The 26,250-nt window shown below is 35.1% G+C and overlaps 2 protein-coding genes across 6 annotated transcripts in view; one reads left to right on the top strand and one right to left on the bottom strand.

Moving 5' to 3' along the window:
• The first annotated feature begins 247 nt into the window (after positions 1 to 247).
• The window catches only part of LOC125875594 (galacturonokinase), a 68,378-nt gene continuing 42,375 nt past the window's right edge, over positions 248 to 26,250 (top strand). The window contains exons 1-14 of one of the 3 annotated variants that reach the window (XM_049556576.1): positions 248 to 400; positions 1,377 to 1,490; positions 1,754 to 1,825; positions 6,349 to 6,392; positions 6,787 to 6,940; positions 8,970 to 9,035; positions 9,356 to 9,435; positions 9,565 to 9,664; positions 10,141 to 10,316; positions 10,714 to 10,754; positions 10,839 to 10,867; positions 11,051 to 11,120; positions 11,209 to 11,298; positions 11,422 to 11,872. In XM_049556576.1, the coding sequence (XP_049412533.1) occupies positions 362 to 400; positions 1,377 to 1,490; positions 1,754 to 1,825; positions 6,349 to 6,392; positions 6,787 to 6,940; positions 8,970 to 9,035; positions 9,356 to 9,435; positions 9,565 to 9,664; positions 10,141 to 10,316; positions 10,714 to 10,754; positions 10,839 to 10,867; positions 11,051 to 11,120; positions 11,209 to 11,298; positions 11,422 to 11,681 (1,335 nt within the window). In that variant the 5' untranslated portion in view covers positions 248 to 361 and the 3' untranslated portion in view covers positions 11,682 to 11,872. Of the gene's footprint in view, positions 401 to 1,376; positions 1,491 to 1,753; positions 1,826 to 6,348; positions 6,393 to 6,786; positions 6,941 to 8,969; positions 9,036 to 9,355; positions 9,436 to 9,564; positions 9,665 to 10,092; positions 10,317 to 10,713; positions 10,755 to 10,838; positions 10,868 to 11,050; positions 11,121 to 11,208; positions 11,299 to 11,421; positions 11,873 to 26,250 lie in introns of those variants that run through there. The other 2 variants (XM_049556574.1, XM_049556575.1) reach the window with 2 other exon arrangements.
• The window catches only part of LOC125875596 (ADP-ribosylation factor-like protein 2), a 71,039-nt gene continuing 56,970 nt past the window's right edge, over positions 12,182 to 26,250 (bottom strand). The window contains exons 1-6 of one of the 3 annotated variants that reach the window (XM_049556577.1): positions 22,430 to 22,861; positions 18,020 to 18,103; positions 17,813 to 17,923; positions 16,007 to 16,169; positions 13,257 to 13,337; positions 12,182 to 12,578 (exon numbers count right to left, since the gene is read on the bottom strand). In XM_049556577.1, coding sequence (XP_049412534.1) covers positions 12,441 to 12,578; positions 13,257 to 13,337; positions 16,007 to 16,169; positions 17,813 to 17,923; positions 18,020 to 18,084 — 558 coding nt within the window. In that variant the 5' untranslated portion in view covers positions 18,085 to 18,103; positions 22,430 to 22,861 and the 3' untranslated portion in view covers positions 12,182 to 12,440. Of the gene's footprint in view, positions 12,579 to 13,256; positions 13,338 to 16,006; positions 16,170 to 17,812; positions 17,924 to 18,019; positions 18,104 to 20,149; positions 20,206 to 22,429; positions 22,862 to 26,250 lie in introns of those variants that run through there. The other 2 variants (XM_049556578.1, XM_049556579.1) reach the window with 2 other exon arrangements.

Raw genomic sequence — 26,250 nt, 5'->3', positions numbered from 1 at the left:
TATTATTATTATTATTATTTTTTGTTTTGTGAAGTGAAAATTTGTAAGCATAGTTTGCGGGATTGACAGTTTAACAGACACCACTTTTCCTTACATGGAGATAAACCAGTGTGGCCTTCAATTTATAGTTTGAAATATAATAATAAGAATAATAATAATATAATATAGTATTATTAATTTTTTTTTTCTTAAATATGGCAAGATATGATTTGGCCTTAGGCCTAATCAAGGCCCTTCAACCGACAAACAATTCTTCCCGCAAATTGTTTTCTTTATTATTATTATTTTTCTTAAATATAAAGCAAAACCCACTTCAATAAAGCTCCCAGATTGACATTTTACCACAAATATCTCAAAAGAAATGGGTGTTGTTTCTGGTCATTGGCCTTCTGAATCAGAGGTAAAGTTCTCATTTTTATAGTTCAATTCTTGTTATTTTTATTGCATTGTGGATCTTATCTTGATGGGTGTTGTTGATTTGATTTGTTATCTTGATTTCAAATGATGTTTAAATTATTATTGATGCCAAATACACAATTCAAGCCCTCAAGATGTATGGGCAATGGGGGTCATACCACATTGTGTTTTTCCAGAGCTAGGGGTTATGTAATGTAGAATAATAGTGTTGTATTGCTATAAGTGTGTTTGATTTTGTCCCAACTCCTTATGTCAATGATTTTATGCTTATACTCGAGTGGCAGAGCTAGGATTTTCATTTAAGGGTTTTCAAAATAAGAAGTAAACACACGGAGAAGTCGAAGGGGGTTATACATAAAAAGTAATTTTTAACAATGCATAGATAGTGTAATTTTCTATCGAAGGGGGGGTTTGGATGAACCCCATGACCTTTACTATCTCCACCCCTGTACTGGCTACTCTAGATGTTTGTAACAACCCTTTTTGCCCTGTGTCTGATTTCTGTTTGAGCAGTTTTTCTCTTTTGGGCTGCTGTGTTTAAGAAAGGAAGAAGCTTCTGTACAAGAAGAGTCACTAGTAAAATGTTATGTATGCGTTTGAGGAATGTAAATTATAGGAATATTCGTTTGAGCATAATATCTTCATGATGCTATGTATCTAATGTAATAATATTTGATGTGCCTGTATTTGAGAGAGATCGAAAAGTGGGAAAAGTAAGATCTTAGCTAGTTGACTCAGCTCCAAATATTGGATGTAGTTCTGTAGTATTCACCAAAGTTTGTGATACTCAATCTCCAGATATTCTTCTGTTTGATATTCTTTTGCAACGGATTTATTGAACATTCGTAATTTCAGAACCAGTTGATTAATCTTGTTTCACTGTATCTCCTTGTACCAGTCACAGTTGCTAAGCTCACATAGATAAGCTAAAACTTCCACTGATTTTGTAACTGGTGCAGTTGGATAAAATACGAAAGAAAGTTGCCGAATTGTCTGGTAGAGATGCTCAGGAGGTTAGGGTGGTTGTATCACCTTACAGGATTTGCCCATTGGGTGCTCACATTGATCATCAGGCAAGTTTATTAGTTATTAGTTAATTATGTCTGCTTGCTTAGTTCTTGACGGATAAAATTTCTACTTGCTGTATTCTACATCTAATGTAAATAAATTATTAGCATATGAATATCATGGTCTGCCTTAATTCAAGCAATAAACTATGCCTCAATTCTGAACTTGTAGACAGTTATTTGAAGCTTCGGCACCTAAGTGTAATTATTTGCAGTTTTACCTTTACTCAAGATCTATATGGAATTATGTTATCTTCGACATGTCTCAGGGTGGAGCTGTTTCAGCTATGACAATCAATAAGGGTATACTACTTGGTTTTGTTCCTTCAGATGACACCCAGGTATGATTGTTTTCATGTCTTATAGCCAAATTGTGTAGTGTTTTGACAATGTATGCATGTGATATTGTCGATATGTTGTGAAAGATAAGTTAAATGTTTGTAGTTATAGCTAAATTTGGTTCTGAATCTACAAGGCTGGATACTGGCTCACACACAATCCTTGTCAAATCCTCTTAGTCTACCAATTTCTATGTTTATGTTGGGATTCTACGTATCTTATTTTTTTATCAACATAGTTCTACAAACTCCAAGATGTGCTTTAATGAGTACATACAAGTTAATTGATAGGTGTTTGTTCTGGTCCCTGTTATAGATCTGGTTACGGGATGCTGCAAGGCAAAATCAGAGTCAATGAGGAGTTTGGGAAGAGTTTTTTTTTAAGAGAACCTCCAATTTTTCAAGTTAAAGTACTAAAAAAAGGAATAATTTTCTGCATACATTTTTTTGAATTCAAATAACTTTAAATACAACACTGGTGGATTTAACCATCCACCTAAAAAACAAGAAAATAACTTCCTACTATTACTCGAATGAGAAAGTACAGAAATAATGTCCCTACTGCAAACAACTGCTACAAAGAAATAGGAAACATAACTAACAGATAAACTGAAGTCAGCTATTTTTCTGATTTTTTAAAATATTCAATGTGTAAACCATTGGTAAGCTTAAGGGGGTGCTAACATTACTCCTGTCTTTTAAATCACGCTTGTCCTCAAGTGGGAAGTGTGGAAAGCATTGTTGCATAGGATGAAAAGTTTCCCAAGATGCCTCAGCTGGAAAAGTATGTTGCCAATGTATTAAGGCTTCAGGTATGTTACGAACCACCTGAAATTCAAGCACGGCCAAAGGTTTGGGTGAGGAAGCTTCTGGCAAACTCGTAGGAAGAGTTCAGCTGCTGGTGTGTCTAGGTCACGAAAAAGCTTCAAATTAGAGACATGAAAAACCAGATGAAGTTTTGTACTCGATAGGAACTCCAATGTATAAGCCATGGTCCTAATGTGCTGCTCAATCCTGGAAAGGTCATAGATAATAGACAACAATTTCTGATTACGACAAGTAGCCAGAGAAATCTGTCTATATGGTTGTAACTTCAATAAAACTCTATCCCCAACCCGAGATTCAACATGTCGATGTTTGGAATCAAAATTATCCTCATTTTCTGTTGAGCATGCAACAAATTTGTTGCAAGGGTTGAAGAATCTGATCCTGAGATTGTAAAGCTATAGTAAAGCTATATCCACTGCATCCAATCTGGAAATGCCAGGATAATAAGACATAAGATGTGGTGGAGGACACTACTTCAAAGGGTTAAGCTTTCAAAGAAGTATGATAACTGGTGTTATACGATATTCAGCCCCGGTCCATCAATTTGGTAGGATGTCACTAGTAAAACATCTCAGATACATCTCCATACTATCTGGCTGATAGCTTCTGTTTGGCCATCAGATTGCAGGTGATACACTGAAATAAAACACAACTTGGTACCACTGAGGGGGAAGAGTTCTCTCCAAAAGGTACTTGTGAAAGTTACATCACGGGCACTGGGAATGGTTACTGGTAAGCCATGTAATTTGAAATATTGTCAAAGAAGAGCCACGAGCTTACAACAGAGTAGGGATGAGCAATTTGCAACAAGTGACAATATTTAGAGAAACAATTCACTAGTAAAATTTCATTTTTTCATGAGAATTTGGCAACAAGTGACAATATTTAGAGAAATGATCTACCACCACCAAGAATACATTTTTCCCATGTGAGGTAGGCAAGCCTTGTACAAAATCCAATGGCAAGTTTGACCACATTTGCTCCACTGCTTCCCATTTGTAAACAATGGTGGAGACAGGATTTTTGTCCAGGGAATTCAAGAATATTTTAAAAAAAACGCTCGAAGAGCTAAAAATATTAGAAATTTGGGCTAGCGGGAATTGGATCTATGTTGTCTAAGAGAATTTGAAGCCCCTTTACCGCCGAGGTAATCCTTTGGTTTGTGTCAAGGGGATTCAATTTCAAATATATATACACAATAAAAATTTAACCCTATATGCATAAAGTTTTTTTCCCCTGATTTCCAACTTCAGTCCACCTAGATCCGCCCATGTTTGTAAAGAATGACATCCACTTGTCTCGGAAGTCCCATAAATGGGGCCCAAGGTCTTAATCCAATTGAAACCTAGAACACATCAAAGCCACTTAAATTGAGAACATATAAATTAATAAGAAAAGCATGATTAGCAAACCATATTGGAACATTGTCCCAGATTTCTGTCCTGTTCTCCATTTCTCACCACTATCCTTAACCCATCTCGCCTGTTAACTTGAAAATTGAATTGCGACACAAGTTTAGAGTCCACAAAGCTATGGGTGCTTCTAGAACAACCAATGATATCCCTGAATTCCCTTTCAATTGCCTTGAAAATGCATATTTTGTGGGGCTGTGATACATATGATGGATGCAAAGAAATTTGAGGTTGTCTGTACTAGGAGATGACTCTTATTTGACAGATTTTCCCTCCTCTTCATCTATGAGACAATTAAGACTAATTTCTTGCACTGATGGCCTGGAGTGAATGGTTCGTCACAGTTATAACAGAGTCCCTTGAGTCATCTTTCCTCCATCTCAGTTCTGGTCAATTTCACAAATCTGGTGCATTATTGAGGTGAGAAATCTATTTTTTTTTTTTTATCTATGGGAATCTGACAATTGCAAATGAAGGGGTTGTCCCTTGCTTACATAAAGCTGAGATATACTCATAACAATATCTAAATTTGGAGGATCATGCAACTCTACCTCAATGGTCTTATAGTCAGCAAGACCACTTATATAAAGTTCAATTTTTGTGACGGTGTGATGGTACTTGCCTGTGAACCAGTTGCTCAAATTTTCCGTGATAATCTGCTGCTCCACAAATCTTATGCTCGAATAATCCACAATTATTCGGTACATTTAGAGCAACGAATCTTTGGGGAATATTTAGAAGATAAACAAACCCCCCTTTCTTATCGATCAGGTAGACAAATCAAGTCATGCCTCTATAATCCCAAAATCAAGAAAAATATTCGTGATATCTGCATTAGACCTGATGTGGCATAACCTAGTCAATTCTCCAACTTCTGACTCATGATTGGTGATCCAAAATGGAAGTTACATTAACGTCTGAATTCATCTCAGGGGGATTGAGGCATATTGTCTTAAGTTCAAGGAACCAGAGTTGTATTCCCTTCCACATGAAAAGAAATAAGTCCAACCTTTCTTCTTCTGGAGTTTGTTGGTGTCTAAAGCATTGTTTGTACCTGTTCAACCATCCCAAAGTGTCCTCCTGGCCAGTAAATCATGGAAAATTCAACTTTGTATATTTTAGCATATGATGGAGCTTTCCCTGGTTTCCGATCCCGACCCTCATGCCACTCAGTTTACCCTTCCAACTTCAATTTTGACAGATATTTTTTGTTAAGTCAGAATCGAGCCTTTGAATTTGCTAAATCCTTTGTGAGTACATCCAAGTGAGCCTTTATGGCTTCCTATCTGGCTAAATTGGTTGCACGTTCTTCTTGGAACAAGTTCACCAACTGTGCCAATTGTTGCTGGACTTGGACTCTCATAACTCCCAGCTCTCATACCAATTTGTTATGGTCCCTTGTTATGGATTTGGTTATGGGACATTGCAAAACAAAATCAGAGTCAATGTGGAATAAATGAGGAGTCTGGGAAAAGGTTCTCTTTATGCGACCTACGGTGCTGGTTCGTGAAGAGAGAACCAGCGAGTTGAAGTACTCAAAATCTGGAGCAATTTTCTGCATGCATTTTATCAAATTCAAATAACTTTAGATACAACACTGGTAGATTAACCACCCACCTAAGAACAAGAAAGCAACTTAATAATATTACTGGAATGAGGAAGTGGAGAGATAACCTCCCTATTGCAAACAACTACTACAAAGAAATAAGAAACAAAACTAACAGATATGCTGAAGTCATCTATTTCTCTGATTTTTAAAAAATTCCATGTGTAAACGGTAAACCGCTGGCAGATTAAGGGGGTGCTAACAGGGTTGCTATGAATTGAATCTTTTATCTGGAAAGCTGCAACTGAGACACAAGTAAGTAGATGTAGTTATAGGATAGAAGTCATTACTCATGTCCACATTGATGTTTATATCTGTCTTTTACAACACTTGAAATATGTTGACTGTGTTTGGTTTTACTTTGTAAACCTGGAGAAATCTGTCTAGTTAACACTGGAATTTTACTTTGTAAACCTGGAGAAATCTGGCTAGTTAACACTGCAATTTTACTTTGTAAACCTGGAGAAATCTGGCTAGTTAACACTGGAAGTTGAAGCAGCATTTGTACTTCTCTGCTCCACTATGTTCACTTCTCTGCTCCACTATGTTCACTTCTCTGCTCCACTATGTTCACTTCTCTGCTTAAGAGCTTGAGTTTATCGAATATTTACTAAATTCTATAGTCATTTTCTTTTTATTCTACTTCCTACTCATTTTCTACTAAAACTTCAAATTCGTAGGTTACATTGCAATCTGGGCAATTTGAAGGAGAAGTTCGGCTCAGGTAAATAAAGCTGCTTTTAGGAATGTTCATACTAGCGTATAATTACTTGGATATCTATCATTGCATTAAAAAATCTCTGTTGGGATCCATGTAAATAAGGTTTTGCTGCTGCTGGATCATGAATCTATGATCTCATGTTCATTGATTTGCAGCAGTCTTTTACAATGTTGAGAATTCCATCACTGTTTTGCGCACTTAACCTTTGATGCTTTACTTTTACCTGTATGAATTAGTTTTTAGCCCTTTCAATAACAATAGGTGATGATAGTTTCATGTAATCAACAGTATATCCTGCACAAAGCATCGAACTCCTAATGTTATCAGTTCCAAAATTTATCAAACTCAAAATTTGATTCAGATATGAATTTATGCGTCACATCTTTTAATTTCACAGAATAGATGAAGTTCAGCTTCCTAAGCATATGTCTGAGACAAATGGTTTAACTGAACAAATGGACTCATCCACACCTCAGGAAGAATGCAAATGGGGTAACTATGCTAGAGGAGCAATATATGCCCTGCAGAGCAAAGGAAATCATCTGAAAACGGTTAGTAAGATTTCTTTGGCTGCTGGTTGATAGACATGCATGACATGCTTAGTTTACCAAACCAGTTGATTCCATTTATGTTATCGAGATTTACAAAAAGGTTCTTTCACATTTAAGAGAAGAATGAGTGGAAGCTTGTTTACAATCGCTGTTTAAGCACTGTACCTGCTCCAAATCTGAGTATTTTCCATTTATTACTTATTAAAGTGAGTCAATTATATTCAATCAACTTGCAGATTCTTTTTCTGTGAATTGCAGCTGCCTGGTTCTAGATGTTGAACTCTAAAATCTTACATTCCGTTATTCATTCCATAGGTGGACTTCTAGCTCGTTAATATAGATTTAGATCCTTCCATGCACCATCCAACTTTCACTTCTTATATCTCCTATGTACTGAAATGATTGTTTCTACAATTTTGTTCTGGTGGAAATGATCTATTATGACCACTTACAAATTGAATAGAAGAAAATGACCTTTCCTGATCTCTTATGTGTAAAAATGAAGATCTCTTGTAAAAAAGACATAAAACTAAAAACAATTTTGTATAGAGCTATAAAATCAATTCTTGCTTTGTTCTGTTTAATGCTGTTCGACAGGGAACCCATTCATTATTATTTGAAAATATATATTAGTCACCATGCATCTGCAAATTGTTTGAGTACTGGTTACCGGAAGATGATGCTTCTAGTTGTTCCCATTTGGTTTTCACAAAGATAAGCTAAAGATTTTCAGTAAGAAAATGTTAAAGCTATGAGATATGCTACATATGGAGTTTTGATGATTAGCAAACATAACAAACATGATGAAAGAACTAGACACTAAACATGTCTCAAATAGGGACTAGTAGTGTTTATGACACGACTACTGCAAGAGCTGATTACAGGAGCACACTGCAAGAATTGAAGGAATCAGGTCATTCACAGTATACTGGAGAAGACTGTTGATCAGGCGCAAAGCAAGTTCCAAGTACATGAAGGTTTCATTGAGGAATTGGGATTACGGCTAATCACATGGATCAAGGAACAAGAAATCAAGATGGAAATATTACCATATTTGCACGCATGGAAAGAGTTTTGGAAATAGGAGAAAACAAGTGGAAGTCGACATGTGAATGGAAACGAAGTTTGAAAGAAGGATGCACATCCAGCCAAAAAAATTATGATAATAACAAGGACAGAAAACAGTCACATGTCTTCTAAGTGGTTAAGAAGAGGACCCCGCCTATTTTGGAAAGGATTTTTAAGACTTGAACTTGGACAATTCTCAACTTATGAGCTAGATTTTTAGGCTGAGTTAGGACCCAAGGTTTATTGTGACCAATTCTTTTTTCTTAGTTTACCTAATGTTAGGCCCGCCCCTTTGTGATGTTGTTCACATTTGAGATGTCTAGTCCTTGGTGTGGCACGGGATAGGGTGTTAAGTGTCCCATATTGATTGAGTGAATGGGTTGTTGTCTCCTCATTTGATCTTGGAAAATCCTCACCTCATGAGTAACTTATGCAATTGAGTTAGGCCTAGGTAAGTTTTCTTTACCTTGTACCAGAGATAAAACTAGCCCTATTCTTGGTTTAATTTTGGGCCCATTTTATGTTCTCCACGCTTCTGATGTTTAGTCCAGTCTCCAGTGTTATGTGTCTCACATTGGTTGAGGGAATTGGTTACTGTCTCCTTATATGGGCTTGTGCAATCCTCATATGAGCTAAGTTTTTAAGATTGAGTTGGACCCAAACATCCATTTTCTTAACACGGATGACTACTTTCATCCTTCTTCTTTTCTTGGGCCAAATCCAGTAGTGTTTATTGCTATATTCCACTGAATACAAAATGTGTGGTTTCAAAGTTCAATTCTGTGGTTCTACTCTCGGATACATTCTTCTGTCAAAAGTACTGTTTTATTATCTGCAGTATTTTATTAGCAGTCACCTTGATCTGTATTATTTAGCATAGTTCTTCTATTTAACATATTTAACCTTAGTGTGCATCATATCTTTCATTTATACCATTCTTGCTGGAAACTTTTTCTCGCAGGGTATCACTGGGTTTATCTGTGGTTCTGAGGGTCTTGACAGTTCAGGTCTCAGCTCTTCTGCCGCGGTAAGTTGTGTTTTCCATCACTGCCTTTGAATTTGCATTAGTTAGACTATCAAGAAATGTAGTTCCTATTTTTCAATTTTAGCGAAGTTCGTGTAATCTGGTGAAGTTAGTTCTCCAGACCCTGTAATGCCTTATAGTGGACTTTTTTCTTTTTGCTGTTGCATCCTTGAGGAAAAGAGATCTCACTGTTCGCTCTTTCCTTGCATCTTTGTTCTTTTCTTATAGTAGTATCTGTTCCTTACAGTGACTGAGATATCCTATTCAGTATAACTTTTCTTTTGTCTTGTGGAATTTCATTTAACAATTGTCATGTTTAACAGGTTGGTATTGCATATCTGTTGGCTTTTGAAACTGCGAATGGTCTTGTAGTGAGCCCGACAGAAAATATTGAATATGATAGGTATGCTACCTGTACAGTGGTCTCGTCTTTGTTGCTAGCAAGCTCATTTAAGATACCTAGTGCTTCCTTAGCTATTTAATTTGTGACATTATTTTGGTATGAATCTCTTGTTACTTTTGTTGCGTGCAGGCTGATTGAGAATGAATATTTAGGTCTGAAAAATGGGATATTGGATCAGTCTGCAATACTGTTATCCAGCTATGGCTGTTTGACCTTCATGAACTGCAAGGTGATGCGTTTTATTCCACACAATAAATGGTTGACTTAGCAAATAATCTTTTATGTTAATTGAGTTTTGAGAAGTTGTTAGAAAGCTCTTCCTTCCCTTGAATTTTTTTTGTTCTCCCTTAGCATCAGCTAAAAAAGTGATACTGTCTCTTCTCATTTAACTTGCAATGCTCTTGCGATGTATGAAAAGGGTTTAGATGTCAATCCCGAAATAATTAAACATAGGAACTTTAAGCAATCATGACTATGTGCAAGAAAGAACGGAGGAAAATTAAGAAATTGGTCATAGAAGTAGAAATTATTTGTTAGTATTCAAAACTGCATGATGAGTTGGTTTGCCTTTTCATTTATGTCATTTGCTCCAACTTTTCTCTTGTTACAATTTCAGTTTTAAATTATGGCACCTTTTGTTGTTTTCTTCTGATACAGATTTTGTGTTCTCTGGAAAACTCTGACAATTATAGACCACATGTGCAGACCATAAAACACAAACTGATACACCCGCCAATGGTGCAAAATAATCATGAAGGAGAGTTGGGTAATGCATACAAGATATTGCTGGCCTTTTCAGGTCTTAAACAGGCATTGACAACAAATCCCGGATATAATCGGCGAGTTGCGGAGTGTCAAGAGGCTGCAAAAATTCTGTTGCAGTAAGATATTTTCATACATTATTGAAGCTTGCATCCTGGAATGACAATCGTTTCTTCTTTTTTCAAGTTATGGTCATGGAATGCATGGCCGTTTATTGATTGAATACTAAGACTTGGAACGGTAAATCCTAGATGTAGGCCACAACTCTCCATTAAGACAAATACGTTATATTTTAATCCTGAAGGAAATGTACCAAAAGAATGAACATTCTTTAATGATTGAACTTCAAGCCTTCTTCTGGACTTTCCTGAAAGTGTGAAGCATTCCAAAGACTAATAAAATCTTATTGATTTTTTCGGAATGCAATACAAGTATGATGAAGTTTTGATGAGATCTAATTGATTTATATCACAGCTCTCATTTCCGGGACTTACGGGTATTTTTTTCTTCTTCTAGAGCTTCGGGGGATGAAGAGATGGAACCTGTTCTATCAAATGGTAGGGTACTCGGCCTGCGTTTGTCATTGAAATAGTGATGCAGCTTTAATGATGATGTTGATAACATTTCTATTGTTTATGCAGTTAAACCAGAAGTTTTTGAAGCCCACAAGGTAAAAATCCACAAGTATATATTGGATGTTTAATTACTCCACCATCATTATACAAAGGTCGTTTGCGATATCTATATGTGAAAATCGTATAAAGGTCGTTTGCGACATCTATATGTGAAAATCTTCTTCGCCTTTATATGGATTGATTGTATTTATACCATGTTTTTGGAATTTTCTTTTCAGAGTATATTAGAAGTCAACCTAGCTAAACGAGCAGAGCATTATTTCTCTGAAAATGAGAGAGTTATGAAAGGTATTATTCTTTACAGATCTTTACTCCTTTTATTTTTATGTTTAGCTTTAGGACAGTCCATTCATAACTCATGTGTGGTCTGTTTTAGGACTTGAGGCTTGGGCTTCCGGAAACCTTAAAGAATTCGGAGAGCTTATTACAGCATCTGGTCTAAGTTCTATTCAAAACTATGAGTGTGGTAAGTGTTAATTTTCTTACTTGATATCTTAATTTCATTGTTTTCGATATGTAACTTTATCGATAATGTATGTCTGAGGCACAAAGAATAACCAAATCTTGAACTTCACTTGAATTATTTTAGGTTGTGAACCACTTGTACAGCTATATCAGGTTCTTCTGAAGGCTCCTGGTGTACTTGGGACACGGTTCAGTGGTGCAGGATTCCGAGGCTGCTGCATTGCATTTGTAGAAGCAGATAAAGCAGAAGAAGCTGCAACTTTTGTCGTGAACGAGTACAGTAAGCTCCAGCCCGAGTTGGCAAGTCATCTTAACCAAGGACCGGCTGTATTGATATGTGATGCAAGTGACTCTGCACGCGTGATCAGCAACACTTTCAGTTAGCTAAACGAGTAAACGTTCATAGTTATAGCTCCACGATATCTCATTTTTTCCCATCTATTCTTTTCAGATTATTTGTATTTTTGTACCTTTGGGCGCTTCCTATTATTTCATTTTCCACATTGACTTTGTGTATATTAAATTGGACGCTGGAGAAGCATTACATCAATAAATTGTATTGGTTAAGGATTAAAGGACCTTTCTTTAGTGAATGTGTCACAATGATTGTTTCTTCTCTTTTTTCTTTTGAGATGTTGTACTTTTTTCATTTATCTAATCAAGGATATGGTCGCAAGGCTGAAACTTTAAGGAATTGATAGAAGGGCACCATCCCTGTGGCTTAGTTTGACTCAACATGGGAAAAGTTACCAGATCCAAACATAGTAAGAATGATAGACTGAGAGTTCTTTCTTGATTCTATGGGTGGTGGTGTATGACTATTAATTCCACTTAATTCCGTTAACCTACGAGACCCCAAGTACATAGCAAGAACAATCCTCATATATTATAAAAATTATTAATTTGTGAATTTATTTGGTTAAGGACAGTCACTTTTTTGTGCAATCTGCTACAATTACAACAAAAGACTGGCATATTGGGAAAGGTCTTAAAAGAATTTCCTCACAAATGGTCATTTTGAGCAGTAGCTAGTAAAGTGCTCCTTACATGATTTTCTTTATCTTTACATGCACAAATGTTGTATATCCAAAAGATTTTAACAATGTCATCTTGCAGGAATCAAAATCTTAATGTAAACTTCGCTTAATCAAGCATATAGATTCGTGATGCAACGTCTTGTACCAGCCAATCAAATCCCTCAAGTAGCCCGTCTCCTGTGTATGCACTACATCCTACGATTCTCCAGTGCCTGCTATTGTCCATAGCCTCCAGATTAAGCACCTGAATCAGAAGAAAAAAGTTGTGACCCCTCTCTGTGAATGTCAAGTTCATGAATAATTGACCATACATAAAAGAAGGAAGCAAGAAAAAAAGAAGCAGATCTGTGTAGAAATAGGTTACTAGTCAATTGAAGTAACTTGGAAACTACTACATAATACTTTGGCATAATACATAAGCATGTCCATTAACTTAGCCTAGGTGACAACTATGCCCTCCAACTTTGGATGTGCACAGTAGATACTTCAACTTGTATAAAGTTGAACGAATAGACACATGCATCCTACTACATGACAATTTTGCGTCCTACGTGGTATCCTACGTGTATTATGCCATGTAAGATGCGTGTGTCTACTTGTTCAATTGTATACAAATTTAAGTATCTACTTGTACACACCCAAAGTTGGAGGGCATACATGCCAGCTAAAGCCAAGTTAAAGGGCGCATTTATGCCTAGTACTTTCTCAACCACCACTAGAAAGAAGCTTCTCTCGTGATCTCTCAGTTTTTTGGTTTGCATAATTGGATCTTCAGATTTTTGAACGAAACAACAGTTCATGCTTAACCTTCGACATAATTGTTAAGGGTATCATAGATTGCAACCTTACTAGTTCCAAGTGTAAGAACTTCACTTCAATATTCATTCGACACAGTTTAAGGTATAACAAGAAGCATCCTTACTTTGGCTATTTCATCTGGAGAAAGAGCACCTTGTATGTCTTGCTTATTTGCAAAAATCAATAATGATGCTCCTGATAGCCTCTGCACAGAACATATAGCACCAAGTAAAAATCATTTTCAATGATTGACATTGTAGGTTCCCTCTTTGTTGCTCTACATTGTTACCAGTCATACCAAGCCTCACCAGAAATGAACTGTTATCTTTATGAAGAATAATCAGAGAGAATATTTTCAGCAATAATCAAGTTGCAGAGTACTCCTGGTATTGAATGAATAAAAATGAAAAAAAAAAGAGTACTCCTGGTATCACTTACTGAAGTGCTTGAATAACTTGTTAAGAACAAAAAGAAAACGAAAATAATGTGGTAAACTAACTAAAATGACAACAACAATGGATTCATTCAATAACGAAATTTGATCTTTGTGCCTGCTGATTAAAGAAAGGAGGAGGTCAATCAAAAAGAGATGTTATTAATGAGAGGGCCCCGATGCACATGTGGAAGTTCTTTCATGAATAAGCCAACCAACACTTAGCTTACTAATAACGGAGTAAGAGCTTACTAATGGCATCATACACTTTCTTTTCAATCAAACGGATTTTATAACAATAAAGAAAGACCTCTCTTTTGGGATGAGTCATGTCCCTAGATGATATAGTCAATCCATAGGACATTCAAAGAAGCTATGCACCTTCACTAAATTTTAATGATAGCAAGATCTGTCATCCTATTCTCATCTAATGAAAAGGGATTTGCACGTTCTTTTTTTGGGACACATAGGATGTTACAGATACACAAAAGAAGACTTTTTGAAGCGCCTAATAAACACATTCAACAAGAAGGTTTATGCCTCTATGGTGCACTTAGTAACATGATGATCTGAGGGTGGACAGTTAGGCAACTACTTGTAAAATTCTAATGGCACCACATTATGAAACATGTAACAAGATGAATAGAGCTAGTAAATGTGCATAGGCAGTTCTGTTAGAAAATCACTAAATAGGTTCTGTACACAATTTATTATTTTCATAGCCACACAAATAAGTTTCCAGAAAAAAATCTTAATTGAGATTATTAATAGTATGATGATTTTAGCTGAGGGTGGAAGGAAGCTATAACATGTGGTGCAACTTGCATCAAACAAAGTTATAGCATTCGTTACTTAAAGCCTCCACTGTGGAGGAAAATGCAGCAAAAGGAATGTCGCCAAAAAATGACGTGTAAATGATTGCAAACGCTAATTAACTTGAACATAACAAAATATTCAAGTAAGTGTCATAATAAGCAGAAGCTGGCAGCATTTCCACGACGAAGTCTGAGATTGGATGCGCTTTGACATGTGAATTTACTGAAAACTCATCCCCTTGCTTTTGACTCACTATTTTGTATTTAGACCACTGGAAATACTCCCTCCGTTCCAATTTACATGGCAATATATTCTTATTAGTCTGTTACAAAAAGAATGACAACTTTCTAAATTTGGAAACAATTTAACTTAAACTTCCCAACCCTTAATGAAAAGCTTTTATAGCCACACATGTTTCAAAAGTCTTATAAACACACAAATGCCATGACAAGATTAAACCATAAGTTTCAAATGTTTTTTTTTCTTTCTTGACCTCATTGCCCAGTCAAACTATGCCACACAAACTGAAATGGAGGGACAAGCATAGGTATACAGTATAAAAAGTATGCACGCATTCTGTGCCATAACTGAAACTTATTCCCTAGTTTCTTTTTTTTTTTTGATGACAAGGGAAACCCGCAGCCACTACCCTTTGGGTGCGCACAGGGTAAAACCCCCGCTCCTATGCAATAGCTCGCAAACCACATAGGAGAGGTAACCCGCACTAGGCAAGCCCGGTGCGACGAGCTTGACCCAGAAGGCAAATCCCTTGCTTTCGCTGGCAAGGGGTTTCGAACTTGAGACCTCCAACATGGAAGTCCCAAGCCCAAACCACTGGGCCACCCCGAAGGGTTATTTCCTAGTTTCTTGACCATTATGTTGCACTTAAAACAGTATGGAGCAGGTAACACCAAACCAAAGCATGCAAGATGTAGATTGTACACTGCTCAATTGTCAGTTTTTAGAGTTGGTGATGCATTTGGGAGAGACCTTTTAAGACAATGCTAAATAGGAACAAGTAGTTCCAACAACTCCATCCCCTATGTATTACAGTATCAGCTATGAATTAAATTCAACATCTTGTTTAGGGAACACATGCTCTTGCTTCATCATGTATTAGGGGATGTAGTTTTTTTTTGTAAGGGTGGGGACACGTCTTCCTGAATAACACTTATCACATCACCGTCGCCCTTATCAAAAAGAAAAAAAAACTCCATCCAATAATACATGAAGAAGCAAGAACATCTGTCTCCTAAAACAAGATGCAATGTAAAACAACTCGGGAATCAAAATATCTCACTACGTTAATAAACCAATGGAGAAGTGCAAATTCAATGGTTTGCTGCCTAAAAACATCGTAAGAACCAAAATCATAAATCTGCATGTCTTAAAAATGATAATGCAACTATATAGAAGCAAGAAGTTCAAACAAGTTGTACCCTTTACTTGGCACAACTTATGAAGGACTCACACCCCTAGATACACTCGTACGACAGTGGTTAGTAGAAGAGAAAAAGGGGAATTGGATCAGTAAACCACCCTAAAAATCCATATGTTATTGGAGTTTTTGCACAAGGGAATAAATGAGGTTCAACAACAGAAAAGAGAACCAATATGACATATACCTCCTCCTTCAGAAGATTATGTAGCTCGTATCTGCAGTCATCTAGCCTTCTCAGATCAGAACTATCCACAACCCACACCAAGCCATCAGTTTGCTCAAAATAGTTTCTCCAATAAGACCGTATTGTTTTCTGCCCCCCAACATCCCATATATTGAGGGTATACCTGCAGCATGTCAGGTTAACTTGAAATCAGCTATTTTGAAATTTCAGCAAAAGAATCTCATTTCTAACAAGGATCAGTTAGAAGGAATTTAAACTACTAAAATGATTTAAACACACCAGATAGTAATTTCAAAGACATACATGCTGACATAACTCTGTTTCTGTTGTGTTTTTAAATGGATGGAGCAGCAAAATTATTAGAACTGATTGAAATTGTCTCTGAAGTTTTATTAAGTATAGAGAGTTAAATAGTCAATTAAAAAACAAAAAATGTGCAAAATTCTGTAGAATAAAATTTAAAAAACCTCCAATATATCACTTAGACTTATCTAACTAAACCTAAAATTTTAAATTAGAACAAAGACTTCTCCTACAACTAAACTAATTATTCTAGTAAATCAACACTAACAAAAGCAAATATTCAACACTCTTCCTTTGCTTCAATTACTGCAATCTGAAAAGTTGATCCTCCTCAACTTATACTTTTGTTGTTTGTGATGGAGGATTGTTTTGAACATCTTTGAACTTGCAACTTTCATAATATGGTTTGTTTGTTTGAAATTTCCACATATTGCAATAGGTCTCCACCAATAATTTTTGTTCTAGGTGTGTGTTTTCTTTTTGAAGTATCTGTAAAAAGGATAATAAACCTTTTCTCTTTTGTTTATAAAAGCACACACAGTTGCATTGTCTTATATAAATTATAAAGGCTCTTCTTTGTGCTTGAAGAACACTTACTAATTCTTTAACAAAAACAGTAGTTCAACAGAGACAATAGAGAGATTTTTAGACTCTTCTAGACGGGAGATTTTAGATTCGAATATCTCTGAAACTGTCACAAGAATTTTTTTCAACTATTCTGTCATCTTTGAAATCCTTGCCAAGCAACCTGATTCTATTAACGATTAAAAAAAATCTTGTTATTACACTAAGTAATAGTCTCATTCTTTCATCCTAAGAGATTCAAAATCTCTTTTCAAATTACAAATCTGTATTTGTCTAACTCAATCACTTCCTTAGTAGTCTTTTTTGAGTTTTTCCTAAGTTCTTTTGTTGTCTCACATGCAATGATTTGAGAGAAAATCGAATCTGCAACTGAATTTTGAATTACAGTTTTGGCGTTGTATTTTTTGGTTCTCTGCAGAATGAGCTTTAATTTGGACTCTGGACTTCACTAATAAAGCCCCAAAAAATTTATATCTCTGGCAGGATAAAACCGAGAACTCTACTTGCTATGCAAAACATAGTCATGCCCAAGCTTGAATAAAAAAAGGGCGTGGTAGGTTGATGTAATGTAAAAAAATAGGCTATCAATGAGTACACAGAGGATACATATAGCTGATCCCAACTGTTTCAGGATAAAAATATAGTTGATTAATTGACATCATAAACCAATACCCTCGAAAGTAATTCAAAAGGTAAGAATCAAGAGTATGTTTAAATGAACCAATTCTAATTTTAGGGAATAAGATAATCTAAATGATTCAACTAAGCACATAAATATTGCCTGACAAAATACATCTTGAACATGTAGGTTACAGTTAAATGAGTAACAACTATAAATAGGAATCAAAACATTATTGAAGCAGGATAACAGAATGCAGATCTGAGAAACAAAACAGAAAGAAAGCAGAGAAACCATACTTCTGATATGTAATGGTTTTGATGTTGAAGCCAAGGGTTGGACTGATGACACTTGTGTCTTCACCATTTATTTTTAACACTATTGTTGTCTTACCAGAGTTGTCAAGACCCCTATATAATAAACAGAATTAAATAGCTAGTCAATAAATACACTATGCATACAAAAATCCCCCATGCCACATGTTAGAGGTTAGCTTGTAGACTTACACCATAAGGATGCGCATCTCCTTTTCTTTTCGCTTGATCTTTCGGATAATGCTGAGAAGTCCCATCGTGATCACTCCTAGTTTCCTGGACAAAGTTCAACATTCATTAATATAAGTTGACATGCAAATCCTGATACCAAGTAATCGGTCACAGAGTGATGTCCAACAGTATGTTCTGGCTAATGATGAAATATTTAATGTAAACAAATGACTATGCAACGGTAAAGTCTCTCCTCTTTTATTTCCTTTTTTTTTTGTCTTTCAGACATTAAATGTGGTAAATCTGTTTTCCTTCTCAGAATCAATCCAAATGTACAATACATAAAATCAATGACCCGAAGTATCAACTAGGTGATCATCCAGTTTGCCATTGCAATTATTGTTATCAAAACTAACAACAAACAACATACCAGTGTAATCCCACAAGTACGTTTAGGGGAGGGTAGAGTACGCAAACCTTACCCCTACCTCGTAGAGAACTTGTTTCTGATAGATTCTCGGCTCAAGTAAAACATCTCAATAGAGTTTAAGAAAGAGAATATGAAAATGAAAGAAGTAGTAACGACGAAATAGATCGCTATGGAAAGAAATACATAGCATACAGAAGAGAATTAACAACAAACTAGTGCGATAAGCAAAGCATAGGAAACACAGATGGTAACTACAATCGACAAACAAGAAACTACGTGAATAGTGTTAATACAATTGGTAAGAGAGTATGTAATACAACAACCTATTCTGCCCTGCAGGAAAGTGAGAGAATGCTCAACTAACCTTCTACTGTAATTGGTGACCTTAAAATCCTTATTTCTAGGTCATGTCCTCGGTAAGCCAAAGATGCATTGTGTCCTGTCTAATCACCCTCCCTTGGTACTTCTTTGGCCTACCTCTCCTTCAGGCCACCATTGACAACTTCTCACACCTCCTTACTGGAACATCTATGTTTCTCCTATTTACATGTTCAAACCATCTCAATATTGCTTCTCTCATTTTGTCCACCATGAGGGGCACTCCCATCTTGTTGGGGATATCTTCATTCTTAATCTTATCTATTCTAGTATGCACACATTCATCCCCATTTCCACAACTTTTATTTTCAAAACATTAGAGTTCTTGACTGACCAACATTCCACTCCATACAATATAGTGGTCTAACCACCACTCTGGAGAACTTACCTTTACATTTAGGTGGTAGTTTTTATCACAAGACTCCGGAGGTGAGCCTTCACTTCACCCATCCCGCCTAATACAATTTGTGATATCATCGTCAATCTCCCCATTAACTTGAATTAAAGACCCAAGATACTTAAAACATCCTCTCATGGGGATGACTTGAGTATGAAGTCTCACTTCTATGCCAACATCCTGCGCACTCCAAATTTGTGTTTTGAGTCACCTCCCATTGTTCTCACCTTTGTCTTGGCTCCATCGTATTATTATTGATACCATCGGTGAAAAATGTAACAATCATCTTTACTTTCCTCCCTATGTAAAAGGAAGTTGCAAACAATTGTACTTGGTGACAGTAGAAAAGTGAAAGATCTTCCAGGTGCCTAGGCCATTTTGGGTGCACCTCTACTATTTCATTAGGAACTCACTACCTCCCACTAGTTCAAGTATACGGTGTACCCACTTAGTCAGATGAAAAAAAATCACCTAGTGTTTTTTTGCTTTCACTAGGATTTGAATTGGAGCCCTCTTCATACTCCCCTACTTCTATGACCACTAAACCACACTCTTGAGTGCAACTAAAATATCGAATTTAATGCCATAAAATGGACAAGTGAATATATGAAGGAAAAAAAAGAACGGAAAAGCTTATGGTAACCCATATAAATGGGAGAAAAGAAAAAAAATGATGGAAATGGGAAAGAAAAACTACCAAAATTCACCTTGTTACTTCATAATTGTCAAAATTAGCTCAAAATATGAGCACAAGTAATAGTCTCCCAATTATTTGTTGGACTTATAGTTCAACAGCATTCCACAATGTATTCAGAGACTCCACAAATAAGTAGAAAAATTCAAATTTCAGTTTCATGGCATAGAACATAACTTACAAGTTACCAAATTTATACGTGGGTGAGATTAGAAAGAGAAATAGAGTCGGAGAGATAGCAGAGAGCATTACCTGGTGGCCGAAGGTAGGTTCTGACGGCAATCATGGCCAGAGATCGTGTAAATGTGATGTTGGGTATTTTCGTCATTAAATTTCACTTAGTAACCATTTGGAAAGTCTCCTTATTAATTGAGAAAATTATATAAAATAGCAAATTATTAATTCAAATTATATGTTATAACCACAGTTTCATTTAATTGTAATTCATAGCGAACACTTGCCATTCGCCTCTCTCCCCAGCGAATTTCACTCTTGCTCGCCACTCTCCCTCGCCTCTCTCACTTCATACAAACACAAATGCATAAATTGTGTTTGTGTTTGTATAAAGCGAGAGAAAACTATATATACAAATACATATATTTTCGTCGTATACACTTATAATTATACAAATACAGATCTTCCCCTACCAGTTCTCTTTTGCCTTTTTCTCTTTCTCGCTTTATACAAAAACAAATTATACAAATTACTATGTATAATTTGTGTTGTATAAAGCGAGAGAGATTTTATATACAAATGTTTTATTGATTCGATTATATACAAATTCAAATTTTATGTATATATATAAAAAGAATCATTAATACATAATAATTACATATATATAATTATCTAACTGATATGCATATATACAATCGCTGCACTTTTATACAAACGAGAGGTCTGCCAGCGATTTATACAAATCTAATGCTAGCAAACATAACATACAAATATGTTATGGAGAGCAATTATGCAAACTATAGCTATAACATACAATTATGATTTTTATGTTTGCTAAACCTAAAATTTTAGTTACCGTAATTTGAAATTATGAGATGAAATTAATATTTATATATGTTATTTTGATAGAATCTCAAATTCTCTAAAGCCTTTATTTAAGAAGATATGATTTTACATTTTTCAAATATAAAAACGGTGAATACATGGATAATATATTATTATTTATGAGTTATAGACTTATAGTATATCTTTTACTCTTACATAAATTAGTCTTATTCTTCTTGCCAGAAATAACTAAATACATTTATAATAGTCTCTCAATCTATTCTTATTATCAAAAATAGGTAAATACATACTTTTTTTTTGTTAGTCCATCTTTCTCTCTCCATCCTTTCTTCTCTTTTTCTTATGTCTCCCTCTCTCTCTTTAGCTTTTTTTTCTTTAAAAAATCAATTATTTTAGTTTAAGATTTGGTTTTGAATTGATATTATTATAAATAATTTTAACAAACACATTATTCCAAAATTAAAGCTTAATATCAACACTAGATGAACATAAATCGATCTTGCAAGAAAATCAATTTTGTCATCAATAGAATCAACTAGTGTTGGTACTTATGCTAAACAAACCTAACTTAACGCTAAGCCAACCCTTGATGGACACAAACAAATTATCACAAAATTAAAGTTAAGTATCAATACTAGATAGACACAAACACATTATAGAAAACAATTGTACTTGAACTTCAGAAATTTAAACACATTATAGATGACTAATACTGTCTTATTGATTAAAGGTCTCTTTTTTATGGGAGCATGCTGAAATTAGTTTTTGAAATGCTGTGCGCTCGAGGAGGTCAGAAGTTGAGGCCTTATCTATGTGTGCATGTTAGTGGTTTCCATACTTCAAAGGTAAAATGGTTTGACTTGATGCTACTACTTCATGCAGCCTTTCTATTTTCATATGTGCATACATATTGGCAGCAGTGACTGACTGTTCTTGCTTCTGCCTTGTTGACTTGAATGGTTCTCCAATAGGACATGGCTATTTATACCTAAGCTCCACTTGTTAATTCTAAGGTTTCCTGTTTGTTTTATCCAGTGGTGTGTTTGTATATCTTTCAAACAAAGACGGTCTTTACGTAAAATAAATGCAGAAGAGTGTTCACTGACTTCCATACAACTGACTCTTGGGTAAGATGACTGATGAATGTCACAAATTACATGGGAATCAGTATGTCTTCTTGTTTCCATACAAAGATTGTTAGAATGAACTCTATTGTTTCAGAGTGTCAGTTTCATTTTGAGATAAAGGCTCAAGTGAGTCGAGAGTTAATTTTTCTCTTGAGAGTCTAGACTCCTAATAAATCTACATTCACGGACATTGTATCTCCTTCCATCCCAAGTTTGATTATCTAGTTTTGCCAGTATCATATAACTAGAGCTTAAATAAATTTGAATAGTTTTAGAGCTCTAATATTAGAGTTATTTACAGACGTGTTCGAGAAATTGTTGGACCATGTAAACTTCAATTTAGCTTTTAAGTAGTGTTATGTATGTATGATGATTAATCAAATACCTGGATTACTAGAACTTCGCCGAAGAGGAGAGGAATGGAGATGTGAGGGTCTTGCTGGCTCGCTGTTGTTGTTGTCGTCTTCGATGGGGTTCGCCGGTGATTACCTTGCCTTCGCCGGAGTTGGCTGCTCGCTGGTCAGAGAAGCTGGAGCTGATGTTTGTTGTTGTCGTCCTCACTGGAGCGGAGGAGAAGAGAGAAAGAGGCTCGCCTGTCGGAGCTGTCCTCGCGCTGCTTCTGGCCGGCGCGGCCTTCGCTTGCTGGCGAGAAGAACGGATCGGCGGCGCCCGGTCGCCGGCTGGTTTTCGCGGCTGTTCGCTGGCCGGCGCCGTTCGCTGCTTCGCCTGAGCTGCTAGGAGAATAGAGGAGAGGGACAGATAGGGGAGGAGGAGATGAGAGGAAGATGAAGAAAGATGGATGGCTTAGGGTTTTGTTTTTGGCAAAATGGTTGTGCACCATTATACTGACTCGGATCGAATTGTAAACTGCACCCTTCTACTCTCTAAAATTTCAACCAGACACTTCAACTCAAACAAAATAGAAATTTTAAACCCTTATGATAGTCAGTCTTCTTCACTCGAACTGACATGGATGCCACATCATATCCACGTAAAAAAAAGCCACGTTATATCCATCTCATTAATTTAATTGTCACAATGCTATTTTTATATATTTATTTTATTAAACAAATAATTACTTTAAAAAAATATTTTTCTCTTTGTTCTCAAAAACCCTAACCCAAAAGAAAGTTCATTAATATTTGACAGCCCCATTTGAGCTTACAATTTCATCAAAATTGATATTAGAAGAAAGCAACTAAACTTGACACCAAAAAGCTTGAAATTGAAAGAAAAGTTCAAACTTGAAAAAAGAAAGATCAAGAAATATGAAAATTTCAAAGTTGTATCTATGATTTAAAAATTAGATGAAAATTTGTTTTTTATTTTTTTAGAAGTTTTGCTTCTAAAGAGATAAAAAGAAGCAAGTAGTAGCAGCAAAAATCCTTCTTCAATTTCGTTTTGAGCTTTCAATTTGGAGAAGATTTTTTTCTTTCGTTTTCAATTATTTTTGTTTTGGATTTTGATGAACGTGTTGTTTTCATTTGAAAGTGAGGAAAAATACGATTTCAAGAAAAAATATTCGATAATAGAGAGGATATAGATATAGCAGTTGAGAGATCTATTATTTTCCAAAAAGGTGGATGGGTGGGTTTGAAGAAGAAAGGGATTTTCTTTTTCTTTTTCTTTTTTTGCCTTTTTTTTAAGTAGGTAAATTTATTTTTTCTTTTTATTTAATTTTCTTAACTTTTTAATTCAATTCACGCTCATGTTTTGCGTGCGTAACACGCATTTTTCTAACTTAGCTAAATTAATGCCACCTAAGGCTGGTCAATGGTCAAAGGGACTTAAAATTTTATGTTTGTTTGAGTTGAAGTGTCCAGTTGAAACTTTGTGAAGTAGAAGGGTCCACTTTACAATTCGAGTCAAGTATAAGGGTCTACCAGACCCTTTTGCCTTTGTTTTTTTTTGGTTTAAAATAGATAAGAATGAAGATCTGATCTCAGCCTTTGGTTTGAATGATATAGACGATCAAGATTTGATCGTAGTTGATTTGGATGAACGAATGGCTGAGATTAAAGGATGGGGCTTTTGAGAATTGAATTGAATCAGATTGGCTATAATTGAAAAGTGTTGAAAGGTTGTAAAATTAAAATAATCAAATGGCCATAATTGACATGAAATTGAATATGAAAGGCAGTAGTTGAAATAGAATCGGATAGGAAGAGGGCTATGAATTAAACAAATTGAACAAAAGAGGTTATCATTTAAATGATTTAAGGGGAGATTAAGGAAATGTTAGTCAATTAAGAAAATACTACATATATTAAAGTATTTTCATATAAATTAAACACACCTAAATTTAAAAATATTTAAATAAAGTAGTTATTTCGAGTTTAACTGTCGATAAATATAATAATTTAATAATAATAAAAATAATTTAATAATAATAAATGATAATTTTGTAAATTAGCGATACTCTAATACATAATTTTAGACAAAATCTCAATTGATTTTAAAACTCGTGTTATTTTTTAAAAATACTTATTTAATCGAATAGGTCGGTCAAAATTAGGTGTCAATAATATATATACACACACACACACACCTCCTAATTATATAAATTTAATTTTATCGATCAACAGAAGTTTATCAATATCAAATTTAATATATAAATCTCCTCAAATTGATCATCGGTATTTCTTTAATAGATAATATATTTCATAACTGAAACATTAATATATAAGACTTGATTTGTTAAACTACTCGACGAGTATATAATCAAATTTCATACTTCGATGAATTATCTTTTACATGTCATTGCCTACGGTATGATCACTACACTTGACATTCATTCAAGATCGAACGTAAAAAACTTGGTAGAACTTGCTTTGTACAGTACTTTACGATGTTCTATTGTCTATTTCATAAAATGAGATAAGATATTGAAGGTTATACGTACAAATAATTAAAAAATTAATTATAAATATAAAATTTAATTAATTGTTATCCTGACATGATTTCTACGAGTATCATCTCGCATTTCATACTCGGAAAATTATATGTTAGGTCTTTACCTCTACATCATTACATGAGATATTAAGTTCATGATCTGATGACGGACTAATATAATTTGTACATTACTCTAGAAATAGAAGTATAATTATCTCCTAATTCATATCAACATAGTTTCATACTCTAAATATGGATTATTGATGTTTTTTGTTTATTCCACGAATTCTAGCTTTTTATTTATAAAAGTATACAAAATTGTTATACTTTTTAAAACAATTAATTGTACGTATAACCCTAATCTCATAAATACGATAATTTTATTTATCATGTCTTTGCCATTTTTACACCTTAATCTCAAGTTCTACTCCCGGATTTCTGAAAAGATCTCTGTTTTTTCCTTAATGATCTTTGTGACTACTTTTTCCAATGGAGTATTAATGGCAAAGGCTAAAGATGTAATGACCCAGTCGGTAATTTTTGGAAAGTTTTATAAATCTATCATTTTTCTCCTCCCTAGATGATCCCGAGTCTTTTATGTTTGAGTTTAAAAAAATTACTTTCGAACTTCGAGTTAAAGGTTGAGAATTTGGCAAGTTTTGAGTTTGAAAGGCTATGTTATTAAGAAAGTGATTTTTGGTGTCTTTTGGAGTTTCAAGTGTCAGAATGGAATTCAGTCCATTCCATCAGTCCTGAAATGTGAAATTTTGGCTATGAAAGTTGTCTGTTTCAGATTCTGAGTCTTTTTTGAGGATTTGAGATCCTAAGTTGTGAAATTGTGGAATTTTAGCCTTTGGGTTGACTTTAGTCAATATTAAAGGTTTGAATACTCGGATTGGAATTATGAAATTCCATTAGATTCGGGGGATAATTTTAGGCTTGGGTGCGATCTTGGTTGATTTTTGAGAAGTCTCGAGTTTGTTTTAGCCTTTTTAGGCGTGAGTTAGTTTCTTATGGTTTTCACAGATGTCGGATCAAGGAGATCTCAGATTTTTATTTTGACGGTTCCATTGAGTCTGGAATGTTGAGCATAATTGATTTGCATATGTGGTTGTGTGTATGGGGTTCCGAACGAATCCCGAGGGTCCTTTCGAGGTTTAAAGTGTTGGCTAATTTTTTGATGTCTCTGTTCTGGTTCACTCCACTTTCGCGAGAGATGGCTCGCTCTTGCGAGACTTTCTTTAGCGAGGTTTGGGCCACTTTTGTGAAGGGTCAACCCCTGTAGACCTTCGAATTTGCGAAGAACTTCCGCTT

Source organism: Solanum stenotomum, chromosome 9 (genome assembly GCF_019186545.1).
Source record: "Solanum stenotomum isolate F172 chromosome 9, ASM1918654v1, whole genome shotgun sequence".
In the NCBI taxonomy this organism is placed as follows: domain Eukaryota; kingdom Viridiplantae; phylum Streptophyta; class Magnoliopsida; order Solanales; family Solanaceae; genus Solanum; species Solanum stenotomum.
Note: the sequence above shows the minus strand (reverse complement) of the source record. Positions and strands in the feature narration are given on the sequence as shown.